This window comes from Littorina saxatilis, linkage group LG9 (genome assembly GCF_037325665.1).
Source record: "Littorina saxatilis isolate snail1 linkage group LG9, US_GU_Lsax_2.0, whole genome shotgun sequence".
Taxonomy (NCBI): domain Eukaryota; kingdom Metazoa; phylum Mollusca; class Gastropoda; order Littorinimorpha; family Littorinidae; genus Littorina; species Littorina saxatilis.
The window spans coordinates 26,902,418-26,924,013 of record NC_090253.1 but is presented as its reverse complement, the minus strand read 5'-3'; the positions used below and the strand labels follow the sequence as shown (position 1 = coordinate 26,924,013).

Sequence of the window (21,596 nt, the reverse complement as noted above, 5' to 3'; positions counted from 1 at the left end):
AAATCTTGCAAGAAACGTTACAAATGGTAATTTTCATTCGTTAAACCCTGATAACAAAGCAACATTTTTGGGTCATACAAGAATCATGTTAAAACAAAAATTCTTCCTTTATTTGGTGTTTAACGTCGTTTTCAACCACGAAGGTTATATCGCGACGAGGGAAAGGGGGGAGATGGGATAGGGGAAAGGGGGGAGATGGGATAGAGCCACTTGTTAAGTGTTTCTTGTTCACAAAAGCACTAATCAAAAAATTGCTCCAGGGGCTTGCAACGTAGTACAATATATGACCTTACTGGGAGAATGCAAGTTTCCAGTACAAAGGACTAAACATTTTTTACATACGGCGTGACTAAAATCTTTACAAACATTGACTATATTCTATACAAGAACCACTCAACAAGGGTAAAAGGAGAAACAGAATCCGTTAGTCGCCTCTTACGACATGCGGGGGGCAGAGAAATAAGGATGTGGAAAAGAAGACTTTTGGTAAGTGAAATAAAGGTGATGGATCCAGTCAGGTAGAAATAAGACAACAAGAAAAGAACTGGAAAACTGCAGGGGATAGTAGGGAGAGTTTTCTTGGAAGGAAATATAGGTGAAAGAAATGGTAAGGCAGAAATAAGACAAAAGAAGAGAAGTAAAGGGGTGGGGTAGCTCTGTGGAAACACTCCCGCCGCGTGAAGGCGACCCCATGGGAGCATGTTAAAACAAAAATGTTCTAAAGGTAATAACCCTACATATTGTTGTTCAGATCCCCATTACCAAAGGAGCGAAATTGGTAAAACAAACAGCAACATTTTATGAGATGTACAAGCATCCTGTTAAAAAGCAATTTTCATTGGTAAAAACCTGAAAATTCTGAAAAGGAAATTGGCAACTGGTCAAAGTCAAACCCACAGGTTGGAATTTCATTTGACAGATCTTTTTAAGAAAGTTTTTCATTGTGTATTGACTTGTCAGGATTTACAGCCATCTGGAAGAGAAAGAGCCCCTGTACCTCAGACAAGGTTTTCACAACATCTGGAGCCTGTACCTCGCTTTTGATTGGCTGTATCCTGCGGTCAGGACAACTAACTATGATGTGTATGCTACGCTAAATATGATATCATTTTCTTTCGAGAATATAATCATTGGAGTCATTAATAGCCACCAATGGCTTGCTGATCACTGGAAGTGTTCGCTAAGCTTGTGCGTTTTCCTAAACTCACGTGACCTCAAGCCAAACCCATGTGATGTCGATCAAAACACGTTGTGATAAGTGCCAGCTCTGACTAGACTTCTAGAATAAAATTACAAAGAAGAAGGGATACCTGGAAGACTTGGTTGATGCTGTCGCTGAGTACGGAATCGTCAGGGGAGTCAACTGGTGTCTGTCGTGTGAACTTGGTATCAAACTGACTAGTGTCCTCATCACTTGTCTGGAAAACAACACCACAATTATTACACATGCAAATTCTTACAAAACAAAAACAAAAAATAGAAAAAAAGGTAATTTACAAAATCATCAACAGACCTGGGAACCCCTGTTTTGCACTTTGAGTATTCTCAAACAAACTTGGTGTATTTTCAAAAAAATGAGCGTACTCCACACAGCGTTTGCACATCCATGATTAAAACATGCCTCATGCGCGTCCGTCACACCGTTAATTAAGTTTACCATTACATTTAAGACAAATGCTTTTTTCAATTTTTACTGACACAAACTGTACCGTATTTGACAGACTACAAGCCGCGACTTTTTAAACAAAAAATCGCATTGCGACTTATAAAAAGATGCGACTAAAACGTTACCTAAACTTGAATAGCATTCACCTAATGGAAGTCGCCGCGGATTTTCATTTCGCTCGATTAGCGATTACCGGTACTTTATTAGCTCTCTACTCAAGACTCGGCGTTTTTCTCTTTCTTTCGCGAATCTTCGTTTGTCAACAAGTCGTCGTGACAAGCGTACAGAGAAACATCGGATGTATCAGGATCTCGCGCGCGCGAGATTTCGTTTTTTTGTGTCTTGCGATAGTTGGAGGAGCGAGAGCCGCCATGTTGTGTTTTCGTCTGCTCGAAATGTGCGCAAAAGTCGTAAATCATCCCAAAAAAGCTTATTCCGGGGGGGGGGGGGGGGGGGGGGGGGGGACTACATGTGTGCAGTGGTTACAAATTGTGTGTGTGTGATATTTTTCTTCAAACTTTTTCAATTTTCTTCTTTGTTTCACTTGTTTATTCTCGGGCCGATTTCGCCAACTACCGTACTTTCGTTTGCCTGGTTGTTTTGATTGGTTGACACGATCCGATTATATTTTTTTCGACAGCGGCTAATATAGTGACATAATCATGCGCCAAAATACTGGATCGGCTTCAGGATGGGCTTGTGAAGAAAAGTAGTCTAGGAATTGTTCTCGTCGTATTTTTTTCCCACTGACCGTACTGAGCGTATTCTCGACAATCATGCGTACAAAATACGGCGAAAACGTATGGGTTCCCAAGTCTGCATCAAGTAACCATTGAAAATCAAATTAGATAAGATTTAGCATAAAACAAAAAAGTCAGTGGTTAATTGGTTCTGGCATCTTATAGTCTACCCTAACAATCAGTTTTGCAGACTTAAAAGCAAGATAACATACCCCCAAAATTCTAAAGGGTGGAATGAATAAGATTATCACTTGCACTAAAAATATAAGCTGGAATTCTGAAGAAAATCTGTGCCATTTATTGGCTCACGTAAGTGTAGCCTATGCGATCGTAACTTTGTCTGTCTGTGTGTGCGTGTGTGTGTGTGTATGTCTGTGGTAGAAACTTTAACATTTCGTCATTTGAAGACGTCACATTATGGCGTAAGAGGGTTAGACGTCACGCAAAGGAATTACTGAAAGTCTCGGTCATTGACATTGTTATTTTGAGCGGGCCGAGACTAGTTGGCAGTCGTGTCCCTGTAAGTAGGCTACATGCAGACAGACAGATCTAGATCTAGGTGTCTTGCTTTCTTGCACAGTGTCACCCATGCTTACTGTGTGTGTGTGTGTGTGTGTGTGTGTGTGTGTGTGTGTGTGTGTGTGTGTATGTGTGTGTATGTGTGTGTGCGTGCGTGACGGAGTGATTGAGTTTGTGTTACTGTTTGTCTATTTCTTACGTGAGCCTTGAAGGCTTCGCCTCTTATTTTAAACTATTCATCTACACACACTCATTCTTGCACACATATATGCACACACACACACACACTCACAACATTAGGCCTGAAAGGTGGTTCTGCTTTTCGCATGGAATGGATATCCCAGTTGACGTGTCGGAAGAAGGAGTGACCCTGAAATAAGGAAATACAATGTATAGGATTTTCGTGTCAGCAGAATATACAAACTTATATCACATAATTATTATCCACTGTAATCTGAACAACTTAAACTAACAAAACAACTAATTAAAAAAACTAAAAAAACTTTTCAAAACACAATGCAAGAAAAACATGTTCACAGACGAACACTGTTCATTACAGTAGAAGAAGTGATACAGTTGTAAGACCTCTTGATTTATGACCCTGTTTTTTCAGACTTTCTGTTCACAACCTATGTAAATGTACCCCAATTTTAAAACTCGCGTCTTTTTAAGACTTGATTTTCTCAGATTTTTTTAGGTCTTAACAGGGGGCGGGGGAGTCCACTGTACTAAGACCCGCTTGTGAGCCAAAAACAGTGAATTGTGCAAAGAACAGGTGCCAGACAATATACCTTGATTGGGGTACCGTCGTCAGGGCCTCCTCCCAGTCGCTCGCCAGGGTTCTTCCTCAGCAGCTGAAAGTGTCAAATAAAATCAGTCATGATTCATGTGCAAGAAACGTATCAAATGTTAAAACTCAAACTTACACCAGGAATTAATAATACTTTACATCTACTTTTAAACAAAAAGAGGACAAAGTAGTAACCAGATTAGTACTTTCTTTATCAATATTTTGGCAGCAACAAACAGCCTTCTTCAGGATAGTACGGAATGACGGCACGTAATTTACAATATATCAAATTGTCATGATGAATTATGAAAATTGTGGAAATGAGGTGAAGATTTCATCATACAAGTAACAACCTTTGCGAATCTACCCACATTATTTACACTACAGACACAAAGAATGACAATAAAAAAGAAAGAAAGTGTGTACGCAGACACGAAGAGAGAACAAGAAGTGGAGATCCAAAATAAGGCAAACATAGAGAAGTGAGGAAGATAGAAACAGCAAAACAATAATTGATATGTGTTACTCGCTGAACAAAAATAAACAACAACCAAAAACAATCAGAAAGGTGGGAAGATCCAAACACCAGCTGAGTGTGAAATTCCACACATGAAGTTCATACCACTGAACAGTTTCCCCCTCCTATTCACCCTCCATGCTTACCTTTTTGATCAGGCTCCTAGCTTCATTTGTGAGGTAAGGCGGCAAATTCAGCTTTCCTTTCAGAATCTGCACAGAAAATACGACCATTTAACAATTGCCTGTACTTATTGTTTTTTCCTAGTTCTTGCGACTACACGGTCAAATAAACCTAGCCAGGCCATCTGTGGGCCTCTTTTCATCTGATTTTTCTTATGCTGACAGGCAGAGGGAGTTTTCTTCTTCGTTCATGGGCCGACACTCCGCCATACACTTCTGTTTTTGAACGAGGTTTTTACGTGCATGACCATTTTTACCAGACATTTAAGCTGCCATACGCCTACTTTTTCGTGCACACTTGGTCTTTTGATTGCGTCTACACACGAACAGGGATAAGGCACTAGCAAGTCTGCACATACGATAACCTGGGAGATCGGAAAAAAACAGGGTCAAACTCTTCAACATCCTCAAGAAACAAAGAAAGTCAGCGGTCATTACCTTGTCGATGGTTTTCTTTCTGTTCTCAGCAGTGAAGGGAGGCTGCAAAAAAAGATCAGTGACATTCAGCAGTGCCCAGACAAATAAGGCGACAACTGGATACTATACAAGTTAAAATGCAGCCAGCCACAAACCCAGTCCTCTTGTAAATTGAAAATTTTCATCTAAATTTTAATTTGATTATATACTTACCCAACTCACACCAAGCAATTTACTCCAGTTTAGTGCTAGGACGCTGAATAGCATCGCCTTGGTAACAAGGGGAGGTCACCCTAAAAAAGAGCTACCTTGACCCCTTATCATGACAAAGTCACGCGTGACTTCCTGACCTTGCCGCCATCTTTGAATCATTCAATCGAAAGCGAACATAGAAAAATTTCCCTCTTTTTTAGGAAACACCCCCATAAAAACCCCAAAAGCGGGGCAGGCGGGCGGGTATCAACTATGTGAGTTGGGTAAGTATATAATCAAATTAAAATTTAGATGAAAATTTTCAATTAAATTACATTCTTATCCCAACTCACATCAAGCAGAATGCTAATGAAGGAGGTGGGGAAACAAAATTCCACTTGTCCAGCCGACAATGGCTGGTAGGGAGCTACTGCCACCATGACGAGTGCTGGCCACATCTCGCAGGTAAAAGTTGATGAAAACACCCTGCGATTTCCAGTAGGCAGCGCCTAAGACCTCTGCCAGCACGCCTGAGCGGAGGACTGCCAGAGAAGTAGCCCAGGCTCTGGCTTCATGAGTTCTTGACAACTTCATAGGAAGGACAGAATGCCCAATCCCAACTTGTCTGTGCCACCACGCATACGCTTGTTTAATAAGCGTAGAGACCCATCTTACCAAAGTGACCCGCGACAAGTCCTTGCTCCTTTCAGTGTCAACTGAGATGAAGAGCAGTTTATGGTCCCTAGACCTAATGGGCGTGGTACGGGATAAGTAGCTGGTAAGAGTACGAACAGGACAATTGACCATATCAGGGTCACCAGACGCAAGAATCCTACTTAAAGGAGGAATGCGAATAACAGAGGAGGACAGACCTTGTTTTTGGTTTGGCAAGGAACTCCGGCCGAAATCTTAAAACAAAAGAGCCATAGCTCTCAAAAGAAATATCCTTAGCCAGGCCTGAAAGAGCGTGCACCTCACCGCCTCCACTGGCAGAGGCTAACAAAACGAGGAACAAGGCTTTACGAGTCAAGTTAGCTAAGCTCGCTGAAGCTAAAGGTTCGAAATCCGAAGAGGCTAGAAACTTGAGTACCAAAAAATAAGTCCCACGCGGGAAGAGGGGACTTAGCCTTCGTAAAACCAATCGCTGCCCCCTTAAGAACACTAGCAATTACACCGCCCAGGTTAATGCTATGCCCTAATTGCTTCAGAGTAGAAGAAATGGCTGAGCGCCTGACTCTCAAAAAAGAAGGAGCCAAGCCCTGAGCAGCCAAACACGAGAGATGATTTGCTACATGCATAGAGCGAGGTGAAGTAGCAGTAACTCCATTCTCCGAGCACCACTTTGTCCAAGCTGACCAGTGTGACGCATAAACAGTGCTGGTCGATTCCCTGTGGGCCTTTTGGACAAAGCCTAAAGTAGCGTCTGAGGAGCCAGAACGGCGCAGCGACCTAGAAAGAATGGAGGGCCGTCTGCGAGGCGAAGGAGGACGGGGAACCAATGTTGGCTGGGCCACCAAGGGGCCACCAACACCAAGCAAGGCTGTCCCCGCTCCGCCTTCCTGAGAACCTTTCCCAAGAGATGAAACGGGGGGAAAGCATAGGCTCAGACGCGACCAGTTACTTCGAGGGCGTCTGTTTCCCTCCCCTCTGGGTCTGGAAAGGGGGAGATAAAGACCTGAAGCCTGCAGGAGAATCTTGTCACAAACAGATCGACTGTAGGCTTGCTGAAATGCCACCCAGACGTTGTAGGACCTGATGAGTCAGTCTACTCCGTGTGCATCGTACACTACGGGCGACTGAAGTAGTCCGCAAGAACGTTGAGTATGCCTGGGACGTCCTTCGCTGACAACAGAATAAGGTGCTGGCTGCCCCAGGCAAGAATCTGACCTGACCTGACAGAAAGAGCGAGAGACAAAGTGCCTCCCTGTTTGTTGAAATAGGCCGCCATGGTCGTGTTGTCTGTGCGAACCCCAATTTATTCGTTCCTGACCATAGACAGAAACGATTGGAGTCCCAGGAAAACAGCCTCTAACTCTAGGGCATTAATGTGCCCCCCACTCTGCGTCTCGTTCCACAGACCCTGACGCAGTGTGAACAGAAAGATGGGCACCCCAGCCCTCCATAGACGCGTCTGTGAACAGAAACTCGTCCGGGGGGGGGCAAACGAGATTGGCACTCCCTGTGAAATCCCAGGGAGCAGCCACTGCCTCGTTGTGTGCCGAAACCAGCTTTCAAGAGAGACTACTGTCTCCCAGCCCTGAAGAGAAGGCTTCCACAGCGAACTCAGGGCAGCCTGAAATGGCCGCTTGTGGACTCTGCCTAAGGGCACAAGAGTGGCCATCGATTCCATTTGGCCAAGAAGAGAGGTCAGAACACGTACAGCCGCTCTCTTTATCAAGGACAGAGTACGAAACAGACTTTGCAACCTGTCCACCCTTCTCTGTGAAGGGCGTACCCGCCAATCGACGGTGTATGTCTTTGCGTGTGGAAGAAAAACAACCCCAATGCTAAAAACGTCTGTGCCAAACCTAGGCTTAGCCACATGATGGTGTTTAGTTCTTTCCGTAACCTCTTAGAAAGAAAAGCTGAAACTAAGGAATTCCTGCGAGTCCTTTGTGCTGCGCAGCGAAAGTCGCTGACAGAAGCCACTGCCTCAAGAGGTAGGCTTAGCCGGAAAAGTTCCGACTGAGAGGTTACGAGCAATGGCTCAGTGAGCCTAAAAATTTAGTCAGAATGTGAGCCCATAATTTGGACATGTTCTGGCGACTTGTCAGCAACCAAAGCTTATGACCCTGATGAGAAAGCGCAATTCCGTAAGCCGTAAAAGCCGAGAAAGTTTTAACAGCTTGCCTTGTTTTTCACCACAGAGGCAAAAAACAAAAATTGAGGCCTTAGCAACTTCACCCTAGAAGGTGAAAAATAAGAGGTATGCCGCACCAAAGATGGGCGTACATACCGCGAAGCTGCCTAAGGCAGAGGGTTTAACCCAATGTGTGTTTGCTTAGCTCCGTATCTTGCCTAAATAAAGGCCAAATGTGGCCAGCCGACGCAGATCACAGCTTCTCCCAGAAGATGAACCACAAAAAGCAAAGAGCGGAGTAGATCCGCCTCTTGTTTGCAAACTGAGCCAAGCAATGCCAAGAAAAGCGCTGGGAGGCTCCGCTGTTCAAAAGACTTTAGCCAAAGCAGCTAGAAGCGACATGACATCCTTCTCCCGTGCGTCACGACGAAACTCGAAGTTAACAAGAGCAGAGAAGATAGAGCTCTTTAAACGCTAATCCAGCTACTATCTCACGCACACACAATTTCATTCACACCTACACACACACCTACACATTCACACACACATTTAAACACACACACACACACACACACACGCACCCACACCCACCAATCACACGGTCGCAAAAACCTGTTACATATTTGGTTTTGGGCGTCATCAGACAAGGAGTATTTATTCCACTAACAATTCAACAATAAAAAACTCATACTTAAACAGAATAACAAATACCGATATATGATATGAAGTCGATTATACTCCTCTCCTCCCGCTTCAATCACATCAGCATTCAAAACAAACAAATTAACAAGATTAAAAAAAAAAAAAAACACGGCGACATTACAATTCTAACATACAACTCCTTGTGTATACAAAGCAATTAGAGGGTCCTTCGGACCACATTCTCAAAGCCAGCGCAGCCAACGATCATGATTGATCGTAAAAGGAAGAAAACACTTCAACCATTATATCATAGAGTCCAATGATCATGTGATAACAAAGAACGCACAAATAAAAACGAAATGAAAAGAAACCACAGGGCAAGTACATTAAAAACAAAAGGCATGTACGGAATTTAATACACATGAATAGTAACCACTTGGGGGAAAATTAACACGGCGGAGAAAAAGGGGGATGGGGGTGGGTTTGTTTATTATCGCTGCTGCTCGGTGCTGTGGCTGCTGCCGCCGCTGTGTGTGGTTATCCCTGCACTGACCAATTCCGTTTCCCTCCACGCTACCTGGCATCTTCTCTTTCACACACACACGCTCACACCCACAGGCCACACCCTCATTCTTATTGTAACTTACCCCCTCCTTCCCGACCTCCACCCCCCACTCGCTTCCTACGTTTAAACTAGCTTATACCTTGCAGGGATAATCTGCACTTAAACGCTAATCCAGCTACTATCTCACGCACACACAATTTCATTCACACCTACACACACACCTACACATTCACACACACATTTACACACACACACACACACACACACGCACCCACACCCACCAATCACACGGTCGCAAAAACCTGTTACATATTTGGTTTTGGGCGTCATCAGACAAGGAGTATTTATTCCACTAACAATTCAACAATAAAAAACTCATACTTAAACAGAATAACAAATACCGATATATGATATGAAGTCGATTATACTCCTCTCCTCCCAAACCTCCCAAAACCTAGGATGACTGAAAGCCTTCATTCTCTCTCTCTCTCTCTCTCTCTCTCTCTGACTCTCTCTCTCTCTCTCTCTCTCTCTCTCTCTCTCTCTCTCTCTCTCTCTCTCTCTCTCTCTCTCTCTCTCTCTCTCTCTCTCTCTCTCCTCTCAAGGTAGTGTTGCTAAGCACTGCACTCTATAATAATCTACAATAGGCTTTGGTAATTGGTCAACATAGGCGAGGTAAGCTGAACTTTTCCAGTCTCCCATCATTTTTATCACCTCCCCCGGCACACCCCGTGACAAAGCCCATGTTGCACCTCCCCTGCGAAAGGAGTGACTGGAGAAATTCCCCTCTTCCCCGGCGACTGCTGATTTCAATCGTTTATCAAAACATTCTCCACTGATGGGGAACGCCGGGGAATGAGCTGGGGCTGGTGTTGTTTGGTGGAATGCCAGACACATGGCTTTCACCGGACAAAGGGGGTGGGGGTGTATAGTTGGCAACATCACCTCAAATTCCCGCTCTTGAAATTGAATAGTCTTTGACCAACACACTTTAATTGTCATCGACCTATCCCCGTTGATGACAAAGGCTGTCCTTGAAAAACGTTTATCGATATGAAATAGATTGGACTTCCTAAAAAGCCCGAAAAACATGACAACACACGCAGCCCAGAAAACACAGTCGTCCCTTTTCCCAAAGTTCACTTTTTTGCGGATTTTCATCAACAGTTCTGGAGTCACTGGTGTTTTCCTGGCAACAGTTGTTCCTTTTATCCTATCAATACCGCGCAAGGTTGTCTTGAGATGGAAACTGTCTTTTGCTGGGTTTTCTAACCCAGCTTCCAGATGCATGATCCTAATGATGTTCAGGTATTGTTTCACCGAATTTGCTTTAAGGCGTCTCGCAAGATAAGCTGCATATTTCGCAAGGGTCTCTTCCGTTGCTGGCACGGGTGGAATGCACATTTGCCGACAGAAATTGTAATAAGACACTCTATGTGAGCGATAAGTCCGCTTTGTACTCTCAGCAAAAGTGGCCGCTCTGTATTCCGCCACTTCGGCCGTAAGATCATGGTCTAATTGAGCCGCGCCTGCAACATCAAAGAGGTTTTGGTAGACATGTGATCCCCCATGCGGGCCATGCAGTATGTGCGACCATGATGCCACCGACTAAGCAATAAATCGAGAGTTGCTACCTTCCCAGGCTCGTGTAGCCTGGAAATTGTGTCTGGTAACGAATTGAGTAATCCTGGAATGTGAATTGCTCTCAACTCAAAGTTGTAACGTACACTTTGCCAACACACTGCTCTCAGAAGTTGGTTTATATAGGCATTCTTTGAACGACCCCGATTTATGATTGCTTTAGCAACTGAGCTGTCGGTGTGCATCACGACCTTACGATTGGCCCACATGGGCGCCCATGTTTGGACTGCATCCACAATAGCACAAACTTCTTTATAATTTATATGCATATCGGCAACTGCCGGCCAATCGATACTAAAAATACTATATCGCCAATCTCCCTCACAAAAACTTCCTGCCGCTGTACGGCACGCGTCCACATGAACATGTACATCACTACTGTCCCTGTAAAAAATTCTGCCATTGAACATGTACATATATGAAAGCCACCACTTCAAATCCCGACGAAATTCGACTCCAAGTATGGCTTTATGCTTTGCCTGATTTAATCGGTTCATAGTGTCCAAGATTCTCCGGAGAAAAAAGCGCCCTCCCCGGATAACTTGTGCTGCCCAATTTAAAGAGCCTGCAAGGCTCTGCAGTTGTTTCAAGGAAGCCCGTTTCCTCTTCTGAAATTGCTGCAATTTGTTGTGCAGTTTGTCTAACTTTTCTTTATTCAGGGACAGTGTACAATCGACCGTATCGATGTCAACCCCAAGAAAAGTCACATGCTGTGTAGGACCAATAACTTTTTTCCAACTCACGTTTAGACCCAGGGATCGAATCAAGTGTATGAGACACAAAAGTGCCTCATTGCAAGCATCATATGATTCAAATGCCAAGAAAAAATCGTCAATGTAACACAAGATACCTTCATACCCTTTCCTTTTCATCATGCGCGTTATGGCCTGTGAGATTCGACTGAAATGGCTTGGTCCACATTTTGATCCAAATGGTAAACGCGTATCAAAGAGAATGGTTTCCGTGTCATTGCCCTCAAATGTCCAAGCAAGGCCGGCTGCTTTGTAGCAGTCTGGGTGAATTGGTACCGACCTGTATGCTGCTTGCAAATCTACCTTGGCACAAAAATACCCAGGTTTGGCAATTTTGCAGGCATCATCAATCGTTTGATACCTTACTGAATGATGTTCCACATAATCGTTCATCGCTGAACCACACGGTCGGCTACCGTCATGGATCAATCTGACGTCATCTGACCCTTCTTTGGGTATGGCCGCCAGAGGACTGATGATAGCCGGTGGCGCGCTGGCTACAACATAGTGACCTTGGTTAATCTGACTGAGCAACTCTGTTTCTACCCGGCATTTCAATTCTGCGGAAGTTGCAGATTTGTGATTTGGACACCTGGCTTGTTTCACATCACTACTTTCTGACGTAATGCGGAAACCATTTTTAATGCCATTCAGCAGAAAGGTCCTGTCGGGATCCTCAATAAGTTCGTCTTGCCAGTTACTTATTGCTGAAGAAATTGATTGGTAATTACCAAGGAAAGGACAGTTGAAGGGGTCTTGTGCTACAAACGGGGCCTGTTCGAAAGGGTTTGTGAGTTGGACAAAAGCATTTGGTCCTACCTGATCGGTTGGCTGCTCGCTGTCCTAATCTTTGTGGCCTGGCTCTGCCTGATGGTTGACTTGCGCGTGTGGCTTAGAACACACCAGACACACATGCTCGTAATTACACCGAGCTCCAAACGAACACTTCCCGTTGTTGTACTGAAGGCAGATGTCCTTTCCACCAGGGCCTTTTTTCTTGTCACGGTTGTCTGTATGGCGGCTGGTCTTCGTCGCTACGGTGACAGGCTTCTCTTTCAGGAGCGTTGTTGACAGGTGTTGACTGTCGCTGCCCCGCCGGAAGGATGCTGCCGCTTGTTGTTGTCGGTACTCGTTGTCGTATACCAACACGCTTGTCCAGGTAAAGCGACAAGCCAGCTCTCCCACCTTAGCTGTATAGGACAGGTAGTCCTTTATTCCTGTGCCATTAAGGCGACCCTCATCCAATAGCCTGGCCATGATCCTGGCGTTGGCGGACATCCACTGCGCTGGTGACACCTCCCGCAGCTTCGTTTTTGTCCCTGTCTTGAGGTACAGGGACGTGCCAGGGATGAGGGCCACCTCTTCCACGTTTTCCGTGGCAGGCAAAAAATCCACGATGATGTGGGCTTTCTCACCTTGTGGCCTTTTTGTTGAAAGGTAGACCTGTGGCTGCTCGGTGCTGTGGCTGCTGCCGCCGCTGTGTGTGGTTATCCCTGCACTGACCAATTCCGTTTCCCTCCACGCTACCTGGCATCTTCTCTTTCACACACACACGCTCACACCCACAGGCCACACCCTCATTCTTATTGTAACTTACCCCCTCCTTCCCGACCTCCACCCCCCACTCGCTTCCTACGTTTAAACTAGCTTATACCTTGCAGGGATAATCTGCACATAAAAAAATCTTGCAAAGTTTCCTAAACAGAGGATAACTTGAAAAGATCATGTGCTTATTCCCCCAGAGACAAGAAAGAGGACTCAGTATAACATACTGTTCTACTGTAGCCGTCTTCCCTACCAGAATAGTGACAACTTTCTCTACCGCATCGTCACGAAACCTGAATTGGTCTAATGACGACGCGATCCATCTCGACAGAGATCTCTGCAAAGTCTCAGAGAGAGACGATAACTCAAGCGTAAGCCAGTTACTCCAAAGACAAAAGAGAATTCTCCGAAAACGGGACTACTCTGTCTCTGCTGTATCATCTTGCCTAAGGACTGCAAGTTCCGGAAAAGTGGAACGAGGCAAGGCAAACGAGCCAATCAAATTGACTGAATTATGCAGCAGTGTAAACCTCTTAGCCAAACCAGCAGGCAAAGCTGAGGCTAAAAACAAAGAAGCACGGTAAGGCTGCGCTGAATCAGGAGCCAGACCTTGTGCTGTTAACCACGGTACAGCGTGAAACGCACCGCCGTACTGCCCAGTAGTCAGTAGCATAGACAGCTCAAACGCTACCAACGGGAATTTCCGAAAACGGGAATTTCCGAAAACTGAACTGCTGTTTCCGTCCTTCGCAGAACGGGAATCCCCCAAAGCGGAAGGAGGTTGGGCAACAAGCCTACAAGTGTTGCCGCACCCTCCTCGAACTACCTTGAAGTAACTTCCGCCGCCAAAGCCAGTGCTAGCGGAAGTTCAACCAGTACACGGAAGTTGGCATCTTTGTCAACCTGAACAGAAGCACCAAAATCCGACTCATACTGAATCCCGCACAACCGTGCAACAAGGCAACGAACTTCCGCCCTGACTACAATAGTCAGGCGAAGCGTCACCCAGAAGAGACGACACACGAGGGATGCGATACCCAAGCAGTGTGTCCCTAGGGACTGCTTTCCTGCCCAGAGGGCGGAAGCGGGGAATGTCACCCCCTCCTCAAAATACCGTGAAGCCACTTCCTCCGCTAAAGCCAGAGCTTGCGGAAGCTTAGTCGGTATGCGGAAGTTGACATCTTCGTCACCCTGGACGGAAGTGCCAAAATCCGACTCATAGTCCCTCACTTCCGTGAAGTCAGGCAAGACACTTCCGCCGTGACTACCATAGTCCGACGAAGTGTCGCCCGGAAGAGACGCCCACGAGGGATTTTATACCCAAGCGGTACGTCCCTAGGGACTGCTTCCTGCCTGAAAGGCGGAAGCGGGGAAAGCTGTGAAAGCTGTGCTGCCGCACCAACCGCTCCTCTAGGGAGTGTCGGAGGACGCACTTCCCCTGTTCGGTCAGAGACCGAACGCGTGTCTGGGCTTTTCCCTCGATCTAGACGTTCACTCAATCGGAACGACGTAGACCTAGGGCCTAAGCTTTCGCGCACACGAACCGGTGTGGCTACTCTCTCCAAACACGCACTTCGTTTTGGCCGGAGAACCCGGTTACTGGCGAAGTATAAATACCTTGATCGTCGTCAGTCCAAGAGGCCTGGGAACGCAGCAGGGAAACACCACGGCTGCCCTCAAACGAGGCGTGAACGTCGGCGGACGTAAAAGTGGAGGAAGGCGGACACACACCCTGGCAAGGGAACGCACACCTCCCACACCGGAAGGCAAAGACACATCTCAGCCTTGGTAGACGAAAACTCGGCTGAAAGAGAGGATATCTAAGCACTCAAGGAGTGCAAAATAGCATAAACATCCTGCTTCTCGCTAACAGGGCCTGAACCGGACAAGACCGGTGAAGCAGCTGAAGGCAAACTAGGCATAGCCGGAGAATAAGGTAAGTCTATCGCACATCAAACGAGGATTTAGTCAAGGATCTGTGACTTTAATCAAAGCTTAACATGCCGAACTCTACGACTTACGAGAAGGCTTCTTTGTGGGAGAAGGCTCGGCCACCAACTTAGCATTTTTATTCTTTCCTTATCCGACATGGCGAACGGAAAAAATGTAAACAAAGCTAAGTATTCGACCAAACCTAAGTCACAAAACGATAACAAACGACAAAAAAGCTCACCCAAACACACAGTAGGAGCAGAGGGACCGTGTGCAAGTACCAAGGCAGGGTCTGACAAAGGCAGAAGTCAGACAAACCGGCTGAAAGCCGGAGCAAAATCAAAACACGTCTGTAGACACAGATCGCTGGAGAGTGAATGATTCAAAGATGGCGGCAAGGTCAGGAAGTCACGCGTGACTTTGTCATGATAAGGGGTCAAGGTAGCTCTTTTTTAGGGTGACCTCCCCTTGTTACCAAGGCGATGCTATTCAGCGTCCTAGCACTAAACTGGAGTAAATTGCTTGATGTGAGTTGGGATAAGAATGTAATTTAATTTGACTACAAAGCACCGGAGAACTTCGCGCTAAGGCTTTGTTAGAAAGGGGACAAAAACAATAACCAACCCACATCCCCTAAAAAGTACACTTGAACTTTCTCATGTTTCCAAGGATATACCTGACACAGAAAAAGGGAAAATAGAAGAATGAATCAACCAACAAATCATCATCATGTGTCATGCTAGTTTCTGTAATGCCCTTTGGCAGTGATTGCAGGTCTGGTAGCCTTCCAGAATTGCATGAGTAAAAAAAATCAAATTTAACAAAACTCAAGCATTTTCCATTCTTTCAGAATCTCAAAAACGATCTTTGAAGTCCACAAACTGGCAAAAAAATATCAAATCCGAGCCTTCTTCATACCTCAACCATTCCCCCAAAGAATAACAGATTTTCTTAAAACGCTACCATGCAACCAAGACTGAAACATGACCATTGGAAATAGCTTACCGATCCAGTCAGCATATCGTACATAAGAGCACCCAGGCTCCACCAATCCACTGCTTTTCCGTGACCCGTTCGCATCAGGATCTCTGGCGCCCTGCAGAGGAAAACAAGGACAAATATTCATACTGCTGGTAACTTTAAGTTTAAAGTGATGTGTGAGTCTGTGACAGACTATCTCTGACAGTTTTCACATCAAATAACTGACTAACGTTGGAAAGGACGATGCTAAGCTTAAAGACCGATATTTAATCTGAGAAAGTTAAAGTAGCTTCTTTATGAGAAACTCACACACAAAAAAACTAAAATCTTTCTGAGAAACTTACATTCAGAAAAACACACAAAAATAACACACTCAACTGGACTGCAATTAGGTGTAATTACAATGTAAATGCAGGTGTGAGCTTATCAAAAAAGTTAAAGCCTGAAAGCATGCCATTTCTTGTTTAAAATAATGCAAAAATCATGCAGACTGGAGATCTGAAGAACATCCTCTACAGCTTTGAAAATGCCAAAAATTCTTCACAATTTCCATGCCTAATAGTAATATCAACTATTTGACTATTTTCTCAAACATTAATCACAAACTCAAAACTTGTTGCAATCTTTACATCAGTCAGATATAACTGACACAGCTGAAGAAAGCAGAACAGATTACAAGCAAAGTGAATGTTGACAAGCTCGGCTTACATGTATTCGATGGTGCCACAGAATGTGTGTGTGACTCGGCCCTCTGTGATGGCTTCCTTGCACAGACCAAAGTCTGTCAGCTTGACGTGACCTGCAACAAACCAATTGAAACTTTTCACTGCTGCCCCATTGAAGACGGCATTGTGCTGCCGTTGTGGGAGGGTAAAGACGGCCTAGTGCACATACAACGCTCAACATAAGGCCACCCCGAGAGTAACAAGAAGGGCAAAGCCCATACGACTCACATGCTTGACCTTGACCTTTACATGACCTTGACCTTCAGAGTCAAGGTCAAATAACTAAACCTAGCAATGACATCATACACTAAGAACTGCTTTACACATTTTTCCTACCAAAATACATGTGACCTTGACCCAAGGTCAAGGTCATCCAAGGTCATGCAACACAAAGCTGTTAATTCAAGACATAGGAAGTACAATGGTGCTTATTGGCTCTTTCTACCATGAGATATGGTCACTTTTAGTGGTTTACTACCTTATTTTGGTCACATTTCATAAGGGTCAAAGTGACCTTGACCTTGATCATATGTGACCAAATGTGTCTCATGATGAAAGCATAACATGTGCCCCACATAATTTTTAAGTTTGAAACAGTTATCTTCCATAGTTCAGGGTCAAGGTCACTTCAAAATATGTATACAATCCAACTTTGAAGAGCTCCTGTGACCTTGACCTTGAAGCAAGGTAAACCAAACTGGTATCAAAAGATGGGGCTTACTTTGCCCTATATATCATATATAGGTGAGGTATTGAATCTCAAAAACTTCAGAGACAAGAAGAGCAAACGCTCGATCGAGTCACTTTCGCAGTTCTGAATATTATATGAGGCATCAGATGGACAGGAAGAAATTGCTATTCACAACACAATGAGTCACGTTCACATAAAATTTGAGCCCGGTCACTTTTATAGTTTCCGAGAAAAGCCCAACGTTAAGTTGTGTGTTGCCGAACAGAAAAGGCTAGTTATCTCCCTTGTTTTTCTGATAACGTTCGTAAAAGGCTACAGATGTAAATACTTTGATGTAAAGAATAATCCTACAAAGTTTCAATCACATCCGATGAACTTTGTCAAAGATATAAAATGTCTAATTTTTCCTTTGACGCTGACCTGTGACCTTGAAAAAGGTCAAAGGTCAACGAAACCATCGTTAAAGTGTAGAGGTCATTGGAGGTCACGACTAAACAAAATATGAGCCCGATCGCTTTGATAGTTTCCGAGAAAAGTCTAACGTTAAGGTGGTGTCTACGGACGGCCGGCCGGACGGCCGGCCGGACAGACTAACACTGACCGATTACATAGAGTCACTTTTTCTCAAGTGACTCAAAAATGGGAAAAATGGGAAAAAACATTTATGGCCCCTGCGACCTTGACCTTGAAGCAAGGTCAAGATGCTATGTATGTTTTTTGGGGCCTTGTCATCATACACCATCTTGCCAAATTTGGTACTGATAGACTGAATAGTGTCCAAGAAATATCCAACGTTACGTCCGGACGGACGGACGGACGACTCGGCTGAGTACATAGACTCACTTTTGCTTCGCATGTGAGTCAAAAAGCTCAAGCAAAACAAACAAACAAACAGCAGCCCTATCATCGTGAGCAGAATGGTAAATCCATCAACATAACCTAACCGGCACGGTTGGCCTAGTGGTAAGGCGCCCGCCCCGTGATCGGGAGGTTGTGGGTTCGAACCCCGGCCGGGTCATACCTAAGACTTTAAAATTGGCAATCTAGTGGCTGCTCCGCCTGGCGTCTGGCATTATGGGGTTAGTGCTAGGACTGGTTGGTCCGGTGTCAGAATAATGTGACTGGGTGAGACATGAAGCCTGTGCTGTGACTTCTGTCTTGTGTGTGGCGCACGTTATATGTCAAAGCAGCACCGCCCTGATATGGCCCTTCGTGGTCGGCTGGGCGTTAAGCAAACAAACAAACAAAATCAACATAACCAGAACAAACTTGGCTACATGTGTGGTATGATAACTCTGCCTGAGAAGTTCCCAGAACCACAAATACCACCGGATTATTGTCCTACTTCCATAGTCCAGGGCTTTATTTTCTTACGACACAATGCCTGCCAAAAGCACAGGAATTGTGGCTTCAGCTACAACCCTATTTGCCTGTGAAACTGTCATTTGGGCCATATGATGGTTTAAAGTGTTAGCACTGAGCACCTGAAAAGTGATCATCTTCACTACATTTTATAAGGTAACCTTAGCATTCACAGGCACTGAGTAACCACATACAAAACGTGACACCTAAATAGTAAGAGATTCTCACTGAAAACTCTCTACAGAAAGACAATTTGAAACAATTAAAAACAACAAAGACAACACCAGTGGTACCATGTTCGAAAGTGACCCAGCTGTGAAGCAAAAAGGTTCAGCCTCAAAATGGGTCTCTCCTGTCAGTCTGTACCCTGTATTAGAAGGTGAAACAGTGTGAAAAACGGTATAGAATGAGACTCACCATCTTTATCCAGCAGAACATTTTCTGGTTTCAGATCCCTGTAGATGATACCCTGAGAGTGGAGATGCTCGATAGCCAGCACAATCTCTGAACAATAAAAACTGAAACACACAAAAATAAAATTGTTTTAAACGACGGCTAAATAATCAAAGGCATACAAGACCCAGACATACTATACATGTTAAAAGTGCCAGTAAAATCATTAAACCTTTAACTTAAACTTGAACTTATCCCATCTGTTCAAATCACAGTGCTGTTTTCACACACAGTATACGCCTCAAACTGTCCAAAAAGTTCGGGAGTAGCTTCCCTCAACGCTCTCCACAACTAGAATCCAAACAATACACCCACACACACAATTCTATAGGTTAAAGGAGAACAGACAGCGTCCTTTACTGGGAGGTGTCCTCTCAATACAGGTACCCCTGTGCAATTACCTGCAAGCGTCCTCCATGATGATCCCTTCTCTCTCCAGCTGCATGAAGAGTTCGCCGCCCGGCAAGAACTCCAGCACCAGATACAACTTGCCGCCAGTCTGGAATGCGTACTTGAGATCCACAATGAACGGGTGCTGCAAATAACCGCAGATGCATGTCAGTTTAAAGAAACACTGTAAATGAAGACAACAGCGGTATACAAAAACAAGTCTCCTGAGACAATTAGCATTGAAATGAAAAAAGAAAAAAAACTTTCACCCTTATTCAGCTCTGACTAACAAAAATGTTACTGTTTCTCACATTCCGTCAATGTCATTCAAATACTGCTGAATGGACTATCCTGGCCATGAGGTTTGTAAGCTGACACACATGAACAACCCTTTGATGTCCTTCCAATCTAAATGGTCCAAAGCAACTTGAAGACGTACACTGAAGACTTGTATGTGAGCAAGAAACTGTACAGAACACAACTCTCACCTTGACTGCCTCCAAGATGTTTCTCTCTGCGCGTGTGTGTGCTGCATCTTTCTGATTTCTGGCAATTGTGGCCTGTAAAAAAATGTAAATAAATAAATAAAGCTTCATGCTCAAATGTCAAAACCCTCGTACCATGTACAATAATCACTGATAGACAACTTTAGGTTTTATTCATAATGACAGGTGACGTGCAAAATAAACAGTCACGGCTGTCAAACCTTCTGCCATTATCATAATAATCTTCTCGACTTACAAGTTCCATTTGCAGAAGCAACAACACATGAACAAATCTGAGAGTAAAGACTTCACATTGAGAATGATAAAATATACTGTATCGTATCTGCGATCAAATTTTCTGTATTGTATCTGTTGGTACTGGTAGAAAAAAAGTCAAGTCACATTACCTTCTTCAATATTTTCATAGCAAAGACTTTGCCTGAATCCAACCCCTTATTCTTCTTGACAAGCAGCACCTGAAAAAAGGAACAGGCACAATAAAGATCTGCATCAATCATGATGATATTCAAATGCAGAATGCAAGCGTTTCTGAACTGAGGCCCTTGGCAAAAGAATTAAAGCAAACACACACAAAAAAACTCAAAACAAAATTAAAGCAAACACACAAAAAAAAACTCACCAAACACACATGGATATACTTTTTCACATCAATATGGAAGAAGAATATTCATACTTAAGCAAACAAGTTACCAAACACAAGTTCATCAAGTGAAACAAGTTCTCAAACAAATCAATCAAACATCTCATCAAATAATTAATACTCAAACACTTCATGAAATCGAGAAAAAAGTTCTTAAACCTATCATGTAATCAAACAGTTTATATATTTCGCCCCAAAAAATCAAAGGAGTTCTCAACAATATTTAATCAAATCAATCATGCTATCAAACATTCCATCAAATCAAACTGTTCACCAAATCTAAAAAGTCATTGAACATTTCTTCACATCAAACAACATTGTACCAACTATTCCAAAAGTAATATTTGCATTAAATTGTTATCTTACTACATACATGTTTCTGACAATCTCACCTTTCCATAACCACCCTGCCCAATAGTTTTGAGGAGATCAAAGTCCGGAGGCTCAAGCTTCTTTTCCCCACATGGGTTCACCATTTCATCTGAGATTTCCACCGTCTCCATTTGCCTGGAAATCATCAAAATCAACATGTAAGATGACATACTATCCTAAAAATTCCCTCTGAATTGGCCATTGCTTTTGAAGTTCACCATTTCAGCCCTTCATCCCAACACGAGTACTGTATCAGGGACTCACATCCATGAGAGGTGGCATAGGACAAATGTCCTGGACAATTCAAAAGTGATATGACATTTGTCCTGAACAAAAATAAATCAATAAGACTTTTTTTGGCAACAAAACGCGAAGGGAGGCAACCGTCAACCGGCTTGGAGCATTCAGAGTTGCGACCCTTGGAAGCTCTTCTCTATAAATAGCATACAACAGAGATGAGATTCCCTAAAAATGTTTTGGGAGGAAATTATTTGGTGGGGGTCTGGGGGCCGCTGAAGGCAACGCCCCTGGTGAGGGTCAGGGGGAAAAGCCCCCTGAAGCTGAAGATTTTTTGAC

The 21,596-nt window shown here is 44.2% G+C and overlaps 1 protein-coding gene across 3 annotated transcripts in view; it reads right to left on the bottom strand.

Moving 5' to 3' along the window:
* The window catches only part of LOC138975741 (ribosomal protein S6 kinase beta-1-like), a 54,380-nt gene that overhangs the window by 27,059 nt on the left and 5,725 nt on the right, over positions 1-21,596 (bottom strand). For all 3 annotated transcript variants that reach the window (XM_070348489.1, XM_070348490.1, XM_070348488.1), the window contains exons 3-14: positions 21,041-21,155; positions 20,395-20,463; positions 19,991-20,062; positions 19,514-19,647; positions 19,077-19,177; positions 16,590-16,680; positions 15,906-15,996; positions 4,853-4,894; positions 4,379-4,444; positions 3,717-3,779; positions 3,218-3,295; positions 1,311-1,418 (exon numbers count right to left, since the gene is read on the bottom strand). In XM_070348489.1, coding sequence (XP_070204590.1) covers positions 1,311-1,418; positions 3,218-3,295; positions 3,717-3,779; positions 4,379-4,444; positions 4,853-4,894; positions 15,906-15,996; positions 16,590-16,680; positions 19,077-19,177; positions 19,514-19,647; positions 19,991-20,062; positions 20,395-20,463; positions 21,041-21,155 — 1,030 coding nt within the window. The remainder of the gene's footprint in view (positions 1-1,310; positions 1,419-3,217; positions 3,296-3,716; positions 3,780-4,378; positions 4,445-4,852; positions 4,895-15,905; positions 15,997-16,589; positions 16,681-19,076; positions 19,178-19,513; positions 19,648-19,990; positions 20,063-20,394; positions 20,464-21,040; positions 21,156-21,596) is intronic.